We start from the raw sequence: 14,654 nt of genomic DNA, 5'->3' as shown, positions 1-14,654 counted from the left end.
TTCTTTTGATGTTACAGCTGTGAGGCGAGTTATTCCATCTCCTGTCAAGGGCAATATTGCACAATAAGAAAATGGGGCACCCTGGTTATCTAGTGTTGCCAAGAAGCCACAGTAAGAGCTGATGGGGGAGCAGGTGACAATAATCAGGACAGTGAAAGCGCACTACTCTGAGGCGTTACTACAGTCTTGAAAGAGCTTTTACAGAAGGGGCTGTAAAAAGATGTTTCAGTAACACATTGAAATTGTTCTCTCTTACAGCTCATAAAGAGAACAGCAGATACTGACAGCCACACTGCTTGGGGCGATGAGCCTGTCAGATCTCATCCATTAAGAAAGGCTGGCCCGAGGGAGTACGCAGCTGGTGATCTCCAAGGAAAACCCAGGGCAGGAAGTGGCACTGGTGACTCAGGAGGTGGTGCCTCTCACTTCTGGGTCTGTGACAAATCAGTCCCTTAGTCGGCTGCTAGGATGCCCTGTGCTGCTGGAGATAAGACCATAAACCTAGGCCCTGATTAGAGCTGGGGCTGAAAAAGTGCAGCCCTTTATTTGAAAAATACGCTGCCTTTCCCTTTCTCGGTAATATTGGGTGGCTGCTATTTCACCAATTCTACCCCTGGCCACATGGTCACCGAGCAGCCTGTCTCTGTGAGTGGTGTCCACCCTAGTCCCCCAGACATATTATTTCTAAAAAGTCAAGAGGCCCTGATAAATCTTGGAACTACTGCCCTAGACTCAAGCAGTCCCAGGGGCCCAGCAGCGAATCAGGCCATGGACCAGCTAGAGCTACTCTCCCCTCCCTCCTCTACAATGCAGCAGGGGAGCTGCTGCACCAAGAAGGGAGAGCAGCCAGTGAGCACTGCTGGCTCACCCCAGAGCTGCTCCTTTGGGGACGAGCTGTGGGGCGACACCTCCTTTTAATGGCACCGGGCCTGCTGAGGGAGCACATTGTCCATTCCTAGTCAAACACAGATTTTTTTCTTAATGCAGTCACCACTGAGGGTCTCAGCTAAGAGCTATCCTAAAGTCTTCACCATGAGGTGTTGAGTGACTGTCATGATCAAACCCTAAGGGTCCCATAGTAGGTTGGGGGTATTTTTGGTGTGTTTTATGCAGGAGTCAGCACATTAACCCTGATGCCCAGGTCAAAATCCAACCTAATACCAGCCTGCCTTCCTGAAATTCCCTCAGTAGTTTCTGATGGCATTTCCACTCTCCTGCTGTGTAGTGTTAGCTAGATCAGAAGACGCTCCACCCAACATGTTGTCCGCAGCAAAAGTCTCCCTACAAGCTCCATCAGGACAGAAGGCGCGATACAAATGCAAGACAGTGGTATCATGATCATTATTCTCATTTATTATTATCATCGTCGTTCAGTTTGAAAAAGGAGCCTGGAGCCACGCGTGAAGCTAATTGGCACATTTTGCTTTATTTTTGAAAACAAACGGGGGGGTTAATTTTCCTTCGTTTGTTTTTTTGTTCGCTTTAGTTCATTCCATCACATTGAAAAAGGAAGAAAAAGAATTTTTTTTTCATTTTTAACTCGGTAAGTCTGGACTCCTCAGATGAACGGAACATTGCACACACACTTGGAACAGAGAGGGAGGGCGGGGGAGAGAGAGAGAGCGCTCGCGGCGGGCAGACAAACACACGCACGCGCCAGATCAAAGAACTCTGATACAGTGCAAGAATTTTCCCAAAATGATTGGATCATCATCATTACCAAACAACTCGCCATAACAACACCAAGAAACAAAGAAATGTTTAAGCCACACTGTTCGACTGGGATTTTTCCTGCTTTTTTTTTTTTTTTGCTTTTTTTTCTTTAAATGTTTGCCACACAGAGAGAAAAAGGGTTTAAGAGGGATGAGGGAGGGACGGACAGGCCCACAGGGGCGAGCAGGAGGTGGGAATCAAGATTGGGGTGGGCACGGGAAGAAGGATACAGGAAAGGGGGAGGGAGGGAGGGGCAGTGGGGAGTCATTTCTTAATGTTCAGGCATTTTCTTGGTCCGCCTTGTTCTCGTCTTCTTTCATCTCTTCCTGCTGGGCACTTTCAGTAGGTTTGGTTTCTTCTACAGCATCTAGTGGGGAAAGAGAGAGGTGAGGGTTAGTTGCCTGAGCTATAATGTACTTTTTACATGCTTGTTGCAGGGGGCCTGAATGACTCCAAGTCCTTGTTCCCAAATGGGCCAAAACCTGACAGTTTTTATCTGGCACATGTGTGGATGACCGTGTGAAATGAATTTATATTGTCCAGATCTTAGTGGACAGGTATATGCTTCACACAAACCAACACCATGTTTAATTAACTAATTAACCTTCTGAATTAGGGAGCCAGAACAGAAAGGCTAAAGGAGTGAAACAACCATACAAATACAATTGTAGAGAGGCAACACACCTGTTAGATCACCTAGTTTATCCTAAATCCCTGCCCTAGCGCCAGTTGCAGGTTGTTTCCTTCTATACATTAGCTAATGTTTTTTCCCCAGTCTACTCTTAAATAGGTTCACTCTTCACTCACTCCTAAGTGTTTGGAAGGTTACATTATCCACATGGAAAAGTCCTATCGACTTTTATAGGGATGAGACTAAGGTTCTCTATACACATGATAGAGTTCTGCAGAAATTATTCTAGAACCCTATAGAATTGAAAAGCAAACAGGAACCTATATCTATAGGGTTTTTTTTAAAGTACAGAATTCTGCAGCAGGGAGCTAGTTTTCTATTAAATGCTATAAGAAGTTATAGAAGGGTTCTCATTCTCTAAGCCCTCCTCCAGGTCTTTTCCGTAAGGATACATCTGCCTGAGCTGTGCCAGTTCTGTGCCTGGAGGCCATCACACTCCAAGACCATCAGACAACTTTTACCAGCCTCAGTTCACATGAAAGGTTAAAGTAAAATACTTTAACCAGTGACATTCTAGACATGTATTAGACAAGAGATCAGGAAATGGGCCGGGGGGGTGGGGGAATGGAGGAGACAAAGTAGATGGAAGTGGTTTGATTTGAGTTGGAATGGACCTGCTTTTGGGTCATCCAGCCTATTCTCCCCCACAGTATGGGGCCTGACTGAACTGTTGCTAAAGCATCCCTGACACCCAGGCATTTTGTCTGAGCCTAGGGGATCGATGGGGCTATAAAGCCAACTCTGCACTTTTTTGGTTTGTGACACAAAGCTGCCGTAATGCACTGGAGAATCTGGTCTGCTTTGCACAGCGGTAACTGACCACACAAGACACAATGGAGTGGAGAATCAGGACCACTTGTCCTAATGGTTGACTTCAGGACTGTCCCTCAGTGTGTATAGGGGTGGTTATGTTTCTTTAAAAACATTCATATCAGTGCTGGTGAAAGGTAGTGAATTGACACCGCTGCAAGATAAAGCGCTTGGTTTAGCAGTGCAAGAAGCACAGAAAGGGCAGTGGCAGAGCAAACCCTCTCCTCTCCCGCCTCTGCCCCCACTGATGTGCCTCAGCACTGAAATGCAGTGACTATGCTGTAAAGGGGAGTTTGATCACATGTAGCCCACTCAGTTCTTGCACTGGACAAGGACTCCTTGCCGAGCATCAATGTGGATGCCTTTTGGCACGTGGATAGTCATAGGAATTGGACGGAGACCAATTCAGTTTTGCTAAGCTATTCAGTGCCATCAGATGGCAGACATGCTTTTACTACCAACCTTGGCAAACAGCCAAGACCCCTTAACCTAGCTATTTTAAATACCTTCCCTAACCCTGTGTCCCTAAGGATACCTTTTAAAATGTGTGCAAACCCCCTGCCTTGTGTGCCAATTAAGTGCTTTTATTGCACTTACATTGCTTGGACCCCCAACCCAGGTGTCACAATGAGTTCCTACTGTAATAGTTCCCCCCCCAAAATATCTGCTGGGCAGCACCTTGGCACAGTAACCCTGCCTAAGTCCCTGGGGCTGCAGACTTCCTGCCAGCAGAAGCACATACATGTTTGTTTTCTCCTGCTCCTAAGCAACAAAATCCAACTGCCTCACAAGGCCTCTCTTGCATTAATTAGTACAACTGCAACCATCAATGGGGAGTGAAATAGGCTTTGATTTAAATGGGATGCACGCAGTGTTGGGGTCAAGTGATCTTAATGGTTTTACTAAACGTTCTTGCAGCTACAACAATTTTACATTGGTGGGGTCCGTCCCTGCACACACACATACACTCATCTCTTGTGCTGGCTACCTGAGGGTTTTATGATGGAGAAACAGCAGCACAAAATAAAGATGTGTTTTTCCCATGGTCACACAATGGGAAAGGGAAATAGAACCCAAGAGTGCTAACACTTAGGGGTGAGTTTTAGCCACAAGAATATCTTTATCTGCTAGTGGCGCAGACTCTGCAAGGGCTCATCTGAGCCTCCTGAAACAAAGCCGTCTACAGATTTTCTTACAAGCATACACAGGATGGGTGAATGAAGCATGCGTGTGTACACACACACACACACACACACACACAAAGCTAGGGGGTGGGTGAACCAGTTCAAACAACATAACTACCCCTGGAATTTTGTTCTGCATTGGACTTATGTACAGTGAAAACTTATATAGTGCTGTGCCAACATTAACTTAATCAATTCCCCAGAGAGGTAAGTAAAAATTAACTCAGTTTTACAGAGATGGGGAAACTGAGGCACAGAATGGTTCACATGACTAGTCCAGGCTGCACAGTATTAGAGCCTGGTTTAGAATTCGTGTCAATCCCCATGCTCAGTCCGCTAGGTCATAACACCTCTCTACTTACCTTAGCAATTAAGGCCCTGCTCCTGAAGCTTTGGGGGTCACTTAAAACACCTATGGGCTTCATTCACAGTTTTGCATGGTCAAGAAATGCAATACCAGGCTCTCAGTGTGGGGTACTGGCAGGCTCAGAGCAGTGCATGGAAGCTCATACTAATGCTGCCTTATGCTGATCTTGCTCAATGGATAAACAGAAGGCTTCAGGGCACAATGTTCTGCCACACTATGGCGCCTTTGCATTGCTCTAGTGCAGGGGTGGGCAAACTTTTTGACACGAGGGCCACATCTGTGAATATAAATTGTATGGCGGGCCAAGAATATTCACAAAATTGGGGTTCGGGTGCAGAGGGGGTGAGGGCTCTGGTTGGGGGGTGAGGGCTCTGGGGTGGGGGAGTGGAATGTGGGGGGGTCAGGGCTCTGGCTGGGGGTGCAGGCTCTGGGGTGGGGCTTGGGATGAGGAGTTTGGGGTGTAGGGGGGTGCTCTGGGCTGGGACCGAAGGGTTCAGAGGGCAGGACGGGGATCAGGGCTGGGGCAGGGGGTAGGAGAACAGAGAGAGGCTCAGAGGTGCAGGCTCCGGGTGGCGCTTACCTCAAGCGCCACCCGGAAGCAGCAGCATGTCCCCTTTCTGGGTCCTATGTGGAGACGCGGCCAGGCAGCTCTGCGCACTGCCCCATCCACAGACACTGCCCTTGCAGCTCCCATTGGAGCGCCATAAGGGGCCATTGGAGCACGTAGGAACCAGAGGAGGGCCATGCCTCAGCTTCCGGGAGTCGCGTGGAGTGGCCCCCGACCCTGCTCCCTGGCTGGAGTACCAGAGCTGGGCAAGCCCCAGACCTTGCTCCTCAGCGGGAGCTTGAGGGCTGGCTTAAAACAGCTGGCAGGCCAGATCCAGCCCATGGGCCGTAGGTTTCCCACCCCTGTTCTAGTGGGATAAAGGGGCTGAAAAGCTGGCAGATCTCACTCCCGGGCATACTCCTGGCATAGGGGAATCCTCAGGTGGCATGGAACTTGTGTGGTGGCTCAACACTAGTGCCACTTCACTTCACCCAGTATCAGGGTCATCGGCAGAGCCATAGGGACTTTATTGACAGCATGGACTCATGAATGCTCTAACTTATACTGGGACTGACCTGACCCAGTCTGGAATCAGGAAGCCACAAAAGTGACATAAAACCACCTTTGTCACCCACTCGGACCCTGCACCAAGCACAGCTCAATTGGACAAGGGAATCAAGGCTTCAGTCACCAGGGCAGTACCAGGTATCTTTTACTAATAGTGAATTCACATAAATAAATGAGAAACCTGCTCCATGAAGAGTGTTAGCAAGCAAGATTCAGTTATCTGTCTCTCTCTTGCTTGGATCTGAGCAGGAAGCATCTGGAAGGGGAAGTATTCTGAGCACATCTGCTCCGGCTGCTGGGATGTGTTTTTTGCTTAACAGCTGTGGCAGTGTCTCACTGAATTTGAGGATAGTGAAAAATCAGAACCTACTGGTCAGCAATGAGGTTCAATCACAGGTGACAGCACAAGGATATACAATTGTGTGCAAAACAGGTTCAAAGCATAGAAATGCAACATCACAGAATCCTAGACATCAGAGCTGGAAAAAAACCTATGGACAGATCCTCACCTGGTGTAATTTGATGTAGCTCCATTGATTTCAGTACTAATTTATACCAGCTTAGGGTCTGACTTCTAAAAGTATGTAAAATAGCCTCTCTCGCTAGTGCAAGCTTGTTCCTGGATATGTGTTCTCCAGGGATTTCTCCAGTCTACCTTTAAATGTCCCACACAAAGGACTTCCACCCCTTCCCTTAGGAGATACTAGACAGTTCTCTATTAGCTGTTACTTGTCAGAAGACTTTTCTTGATATTGGGCCTAATTCTCCACTCCCTTGCACCTTGGGTTGTCCTTTACATTGGTGCAGCGTGGATGTGTAATTTGCCTGTCAGCAACACAGTTGTACTCTCATTGTTTAGGCATAAATAGTGATATAAGATGCAAGGAAAGGGAGAATCAGGCCCATTCAGCCAACATTTTCCTTCTCTTTTTCAAAATTGAAATGCACCAGATGCAGCTCCTTTTGAATGGCCAACTTTCCACCCTCGCAGATGCTGTCACACCTGCTCCTACCAGGTTTGCTAATATTCAGTGCATTAACATTATGAGACCTTCTCCCATAGCCCCACCTCTCCATTTTTTTGGGTGGAGTTGGAACAAGGAAGAGGCATTGGTTTATTTGGAAACAGGCTGGTGAGTCTGAGAGACATGGAGCTGGAGCAGGAGAAGCTCGGATAGCTAGAGATGTGGCAGGAGAGGCCATCCACTGGAGTAGGAGACGCTGGCTATGTACAGACAGCAAATGGAGCCCCAGAACCCAGAAAATGAGAGGAAAGGCCCTGGGGTATGTCAGAACATGTAATAGGAGTCACCAGGAGATTGAAAAGAAGCAGGAAGGGCAGTGACATGAAGCTGAAGGGGCTTGGAATATGCAAAAAAATAAAGCAAGGGAGGACAAAGAAGGAGTGTCCTTTTGGAATTATTCCCATATGTGGTGATTCTGGGATAGGGACAAATGTCAGACTCAAGATTCAGCTGAGATGCAACCACTCTCATTTTAAATCCTGCATTTTGGAGGAGAAAACCTGGTTCAGAAACCCACCGGGCCACCTCAGAGCCCTCGCATGATGCATTAAATTGACACAGGGCATTTGCACCGGTATTAAACTATGGAGTTCTTTGGTAGATTGAAGCTGAAGTATATTTCTGTGCCCTCCTGGCGTGGACTTTGGGCCTGATTCTGAAGGGGGCTGAGAACCTATATCCCTATTAACTTCAGCTGGCAATGGTAAGTGCTCATCACCTCTCTGGATTAGGCCCTCCAGGTTTTGTGCTAGGTAGTGTAAGGGATGGAACTGAATTACGGATCCCTGCTGAAATGAACTCAAAAAAATCTCCTGCCTTTCAGTGCTCCATTTATCTCCTGGAAGGGGTGAGAACCGAGTTTGAGAACCCCACTGGCAAGTGAGCACCTTGAACATATGCAGCTACAGTTGCTAGAAAGCTGAGCTAGGCAGGCAGGCAGCAGTTTCATTGGATGGTGGCACTTCCAGCTGCTTTCGCCTACGCCACATTCTAATGGCTGAGCTTGCAGGCCCCGCTCCAAGTCCCTCCACTGCACTACATTAGTAAAATTAGGTTGAGTGGATTTCTGGGTAAACGTTGCCTCTTGGGACCTGCCCAGCTCCATTTGACTTGCCAAGATTAATTAAATTGGAGCAGACCTCAGCACGTGACCATAGTAGTAGTAACCTCTCCAATGATCATTTTTTTGTGGCTGGTGGCTTTGTTTTGTTTTTCCTTTCTGTTATCTTACAGATCTTTAAATTGTCATAGACAACACCAAGAGAAAAGAAGTTACACAAACACTTTGAGTTCAATACAGCCAACTCAGGGATTTTGCCTTAGTCGCTTTTCCACGGTTTTCAGAATTACTGCTCATGCTCCTCGCTCAGAAACTATTGTCTCATTCCTTATATTACAGTATTCCACATCCAATCAGCCTGCATTCACCTTTACCTCTGCTCTGGCCCCAGCCTCAGGGAACCACAATGGTGGTCTACCTTCCCCCCTCCCTTCACTGCTCTCAAGTGTTGTTCAGGGTTGTACTGCACTGCTATCGGCAGCCATGTTCCACCCCAGAGGCAGCTCTATTTAAATTATATTTTTTCAGAATTTTGGAAGCTCTGGATTAGAGATGGGTGCCAATCAAAACCCAGGATCTCAGCCACTCCAAGCTGTGGTGATGTTTGGATCCAGAGCTGAACTTCTCAGTTTGGATCCATCTACCCAAATCCATCCATCCATCGATCCAGCCACTCCGAAGCTGATTCCAGGCAGAGTATGGTAAGTCTGAGATTGTTGAGATGGAACCCATTTCAGGCTCAGAGCCACTGCAGATACCATTCTCCCTTCCCCACCTCTGTCTAAAATGCATCCTTGGCCCAGTCCCCCTCCACTGAAACGCCTCATACATCATGTAGCAGGTTAAGAGCTCCATGGAAACCACTATCCCTTTGAAGGCCCAGTCGGCTTCACTCAGTGACCTTTGCAGGCCCGTTGAATGAATACTGACGAGAGTGGAAACAGAATCTATTATAGGTCTCTCTCCATGGGGAGTGTCTCCTGTGTATTCTTCACAATTGTCTGATATGCTGGCCCACAGCACACCTAGAGCGCCTTCTCAGTTGAAAGGGAACAATAAAGCAGCTTTTTGGGGGGAAGTATCTGTCCATTGTATAGAGGGCTCCTTTCCTATAAACAGATGTACATAAGTATAATTCTTGATGACGTATAAAAACTATCTGTTTACTCATACTATTCCTTTCTTGTAACTTCACACTTATAAATGAGGGGAAAAGGTGTGTGGGGCTGGTAGGTCTCCACAGCGTCCTCTGCAGTTCCATCTTGGCTCAGGCTCCCCTCTGGAGTATTGTGAGCTCCCCTCCACGCAGGGAGCCTGGTGACATCATAGAGCCAGTGAGCTCAGAGCATCTTTAGTGATCACACAAGGGGGTCTCCATCCCCTGGCACACACAGCAGCAGATGGCAGTGGTGCCCAGATAGCCCGGAAGACATCAGAGAGAAGTGGATGGGGAGCAGAAAATTGCAGCTCCCTGAATTGACTCTTAGAAGCTTTCACAGGGAAGGAGGTCATGGAGCATGCTGGGGGAGGGAGTCCCAGGGAAGAGATGGGGAGGGAAGGGGAAGGTCAGGTCCTCAGGGAAGGTAGCAATCAATCACATATCACTAATAGTCATTCCACTTTGAGTCTCCCAATCCTGATTCTCCTCTCCGTGTTGTGTTGAGCCCCAGATCAGCCAAGACTCTGAGCTGGGGAGGGAGAAGAAAGAGACAATGCTGTTGGTCCTAGCAGACCAGATTGTCCGCTGCTTCACATTTTCTGACCCAGCTAAATCCTCAGAGGACAGTCAGCTCTGTCTCTATTGCCGCAGCTGCCTTCTTGCTTCCTCAAGCTGAGGAGACGATGGCTTTGGGATTCTCCCCACACACCCCACAGCCTGTGGAAAGGAAACTCCATTCCACCGTTGGACATTCACGTGTGCAGTAAATGGAAAGGAAAACGGGGGGGGGGGATAGGGTTGAGGGGACCTAGAATTGCAGCTCAATTGCAAGGCATCTCTTACACTGTCTAGACACCAGCTGCCTGGTTGCCATGGAAACCCTCCAGCTTTGGAGGAGGGGAATCTCTCCAGAGAGATTAGCAGAGGGGAAGGGGAGGGGGAAAAGGAGAGATGCTCATTGTGCATGTGTGGGTTAACCCTGATACAACCACATTTACAAACACTCTGCTTCCTTAGGCAAGGGAAGAACTGACTCCCCTCATTCCCTCCACTGCCATCCCTCCCACATGCACATATATGGCACTACACCCGACAGCTGAGGGGCACTGGCTAAGCTATTGCTGGCAGGTTGCTTTTTCACCCCTGTTTACTGTTCTGTGTTGTCAGTATGTTCACTCGCCCTCGGCAAACCAACGCATTCTGCACTGAAACAGGTACCAGAACTGAGCCATTCACACCCACCAGGGGATTGCTTTACAGGCAGCGGGGCCCCCCTTGTCAATGGAGAGTCTCCCCTCATGCCATTTCCCATAGGCAACTGCAGCCTCTGGGAAGGTAGCACCTTCCTCAGTTGGTGCAGCGGCAAAATCAGCAATGAGGCTTGTTTCAGGGATGCTTTATATGGTACTTGGAAGGGGAGGCCTGGTGGCTCACTGTCTCGGAAAGCGGTAAGGGAGCATCTTTCAAGTAAGAAGATGCATTGAGGAACAGCAACCTTGTGCAGCTGGAGAGTGGGCCACTGTCATCTAGCTGTAACACTGCTGCTTTCAGTGCACTTACGCCGAGGAAGCATTTGTCCCACAGAGCATGACCAAGGTAGCATGGTCTGAAGGTTCAAGTACAGTTTGCACCCCACATAGAACAGGCATAATGATACTGAACCACCTCACTGAGAGAATCAGACTGGAGGTTCATGCAGCTTCATTCAGTAGATCTGAAAGTACTATAAAAATATACATCAGCTGGCAAGGGCTACAGATGTCAAGGGATGGTTATTAGCTCAATTTACTGTGTTGTCACAGAACAGGTTCCCCCACCCACGGCACACACAGCCACATAGCTGTGCTGAATGAACCTGCTGCAGCATATATCTGTGGGTGGGTGTATCTAAAGTACTTTGCTCTCTCTCTTTTTTTTTTTTTTTTTTTTTGACGTGACTGTAGCACTTGTGCAAGAGGGCAGCCTGGCAGCCCTGGTTCAGGCTAAAGGACCCTATCCATAGAAAAAAAGCAGCATGGAGAGCAGCCAGCGAGTTTCCCCCATGCTGTTCCGTAGCCAGATGCAATGTCCCCAGTTCTCATATGCTTCATTCTGGGCTCTGGGACAATGCAGTTCTCAAAAGGAGCAGAGCTGTAGGGGGTAGCTCATAGACTGGAATTCAATCTTTGATGCACCTGGGGCTTGATCAATTAATTGCTTTGAAAATTAGGACCAAGGCCATACAGTGGCTTTGGGAAATGACTGGGTGCCAGGGGAGGGACTTTAGCACAGGCCTGGTGTGCTCACCGAGGCCTGAGCCATGGAGAAGGCGGGCAGCTGCATTCTGAACCAGCTGGTACTGGCACACCATCTTCAGATTCAGCTTCAGATACAATGAGTGTCAGAAATACAGCCTGGAGATGACAAACACATGGATCAGTGTGTCCAGGTCCTTGTACAAAAAGTGATGATGTTTCCTAGCTAGCTGTAAAAGGGACAAGGCATTTTTACTGGTGCTACCTGATCAGCCAAACTTAGTGATGAGTCAAACAAGACCCAGAGGCTTCATGCCACTTTGATGAATGGGGGCTGTGTGCCTTCAGCGAAAGGTGGAGACAAGATATTGACAAGCTTGTCAAAGTGTTTTCCCTTCCAGTCAGCATCTCTTCAGTCTTGCCTGAGTTCAGCATGAGCCAGTTGGTCTTTAGCCAATAGCTCATTCCCTGTAGACATTCTAGTAGCATCAGTAGAGAATGAGAAATACAGCTTAATGGCATTGGCATGCTGTTCTCAGCCAAGCCCATGGCATCTCACATCTTTCCCAGGGGATTCATGTAGATATGGTAAAGGAGAAGCAGCTATTCATCTTTACTCTGAATTCTGTTGGAGCTATTCTAGTGCTGGCCCATCTACCCCTGTTATGTCACATAGGTGTTTGTAGCAGTACCTAGAGTAATAGATTCTAAGTCCAGAAGTATCACCTAGTCTGATCTCCTGTCTAAACCCAGGCAATAGAACTTCCGCAAAATAATTCCTAGAGCAGATTTTTTAGAAAAGCATCCAGTCTTTAAATGATTTACAAATTGTCAATGATGGAGGATCCACCACAACCCTTGGTTAATTGTTCTAATTACTCTCACTGTTCATAGATTCATAGATACTAAGGTCAGAAGGGACCATTCTGATCATCTAGTCCGACCTCCTGCACAACGCAGGCCACAGAATCTCACCCACCCACTCCTATGAAAAACCTCACCCATGTCTGAGCTATTGAAGTCCTTAAATCATGGTTTAAAGACTTCAAGGAGCAGAGAAGCCTCCCTCAAGTCAACCATGCCCCATGCTACAGAGGAAGGCAAAAAACCTCCAGGGCCTCTCCAATCTGCCCTGGAGGAAAATTCCTTCCCAATCCCAAATATGGCGATCAGCTAAACCCTGAGCATATGGGCAAGATTCACCAGCCAGATACTACAGAAAATTCTTTCCTGGGTAACTCAGATCCCATCCATCTAATATCCCATCTCAGGGGATTTGGCCTATTTACCCTGAATATTTAAAGATCAATTACTTACCAAAATCCCATTATCCCATCATACCATCTCCTCCATAAACTTATCAAGTAGAATCTTAAAACCAGATAGATCTTTTGCCCCCACTGCTTCCCTTGGAAGGCTATTCCAAAACTTCACTCCTCTGATGGTTAAAAACCTTCGTCTGATTTCAAGTCTAAACTTCCTGGTGGCCAGTTTATACCCATTTGTTCTTGTGTCCACATTGGTGCTGAGCTGAAATAATTCCTCTCCCTCTCCTGTATTTATCCCTCTGATATATTTATAGAGAGCAATCATATCTCCCCTCAACCTTCTTTTAGTTAGGCTAAACAAGCCAAGCTCCTTGAGTCTCCTTTCATAAGACAAGTTTTCCATTCCTCGGATCATCCTAGTAGCCCTTCTCTGTACCTGCTCCAGTTTGAATTCATCCTTTTTAACATGGGAGACCAGAACTGCACACAGTATTCCAGGTGAGGTCTCACCAGTGCCTTGTATAATGGTACTAAAACCTCCTTATCCCTACTGGAAATGCCTCTCCTGATGCATCCCAAAACCGCATTAGCTTTTTTCACAGCCATATCACATTGGCAGCTCATAGTCATCCTATGATCAACCAATACTCCAAGGTCCTTCTCCTCTTCCGTTACTTCTAATTGATGCGTCCCCAACTTATAACTAAAATTCTTGTTATTAATCCCTAAATGCATAACTTTACACTTCTCACTATTAAATTTCATCCTATTACTATTACTATTTATTACTGTTAAAATAATAAGCCTCATTTCCAGTCTGAATTTGTCTAGCTTCAACTTCCAGTCACTTTGTTTGCTAGATTGAAGAGCCCATTATTAAATATTTGTTCCCCATTTAGATATTTATTAAATGTAATCAAGTCACCCATTAACCCTCTCTTTGTTAGACTCAAAGAGCTCCATCTAGTTAGCTTATCTCCATAAGGCTTTTTTTTTAAATCCTTTAATAATTTTTGTGGCTCTTCTCTGAACCCTCTCCAATTTATCAATATCCTTCTTGAATTGTGGGCACCAGAACTGCACACAGTATTCCAGCAGAGATCATACCAGTGCCAAATATGGAGGTAAAATAACCTCTCTATTCCTTGTTGTACGCTGTATCAAAGCTGCAGAGAGATCCATCAGTATGAACATGGAGTTTTTACCTGTGTCCATGGCCATTGTTGAACGCAGTGGATGGCTTGTGGCCAGTGATAGTGGACAGCAGGTGATTGTATTGCTGTACTAACTCATTGGCACCTTGGCCTTGTAGTTGGGTGTCTTGTTCTTCTAGGGTGAGATGAAAACCAAGGGAGTTCGTGAGTCTTTGGGGGCAGGAGTGGGTGGACCAGCTTTGGTTGCTCACTGTCCTGGCAGGAAGGAGGGAAGGCTCTGATCTCTGCTTAGAGGAGGCAGTGATGAGACAAGAGAGTGGTATGTTGGTGACCTCTCCAATATCCAGTCCTAGGCTGAAGATAATGTCCAGCGTATGTGCGGTTGTATATGTGGATCCAGAGACTGCCTAGCAGAATCCCACATAAGCCACAAGATAAACTACAGTTGTATCAGTAGCCCTGTCTATGTGGAGGTTGAGATCACTGAGGACAAGGAATCTGGGGGATTCCAGTATTCTGCTGGTCAAGAGCTCTGCAACTTCCTCCAGTAAGTTCACAGGGTTTCCAACTGGAGGCCTGTACCCTACTAGGAGTCCTAGATTCCTCTTGTCCTTTGCCTCACAGACCATATAGAGGCACTCAAATGTTTCTGTTTCTTGACTGGAACGTCTTCTGAATCCTAGGCTGGTGGGCAACAGAACTGTTCCTGTACTTCTTCTTTGCTGTTACTGGTGCATTCTGGGGTCTGTCTTAGTTTTTGACATACGGAGAGTCCTGTGGGGACTAGCTACGCTAATGTAGGGTTGCAGGTGGCATTGAACCATGTCCCAGTGATGCCAGCAAGGCCAGGTCCTTCATCCAAAAGGAGATCTTGG

General features: G+C 47.1%; 1 protein-coding gene across 1 annotated transcript in view; it reads right to left on the bottom strand.

Annotated features, from left to right (window-relative positions):
• Positions 1-1,332: 1,332 nt before the first annotated feature.
• Positions 1,333-14,654, bottom strand: part of GAP43 (growth associated protein 43) — an 82,266-nt gene continuing 68,944 nt past the window's right edge. Inside the window, exon 3 of the mRNA XM_038388161.2 lies at positions 1,333-2,080. Within this exon, the coding sequence (XP_038244089.1) occupies positions 1,992-2,080 (89 nt within the window). The 3' untranslated portion in view covers positions 1,333-1,991. The remainder of the gene's footprint in view (positions 2,081-14,654) is intronic.

Source organism: Dermochelys coriacea, chromosome 1, assembly GCF_009764565.3.
Source record: "Dermochelys coriacea isolate rDerCor1 chromosome 1, rDerCor1.pri.v4, whole genome shotgun sequence".
NCBI lineage: Eukaryota > Metazoa > Chordata > Testudines > Dermochelyidae > Dermochelys > Dermochelys coriacea.
The sequence above is the reverse complement of the archived record's forward strand: the minus strand, read 5'-3'. Positions and strand labels throughout refer to the sequence as shown.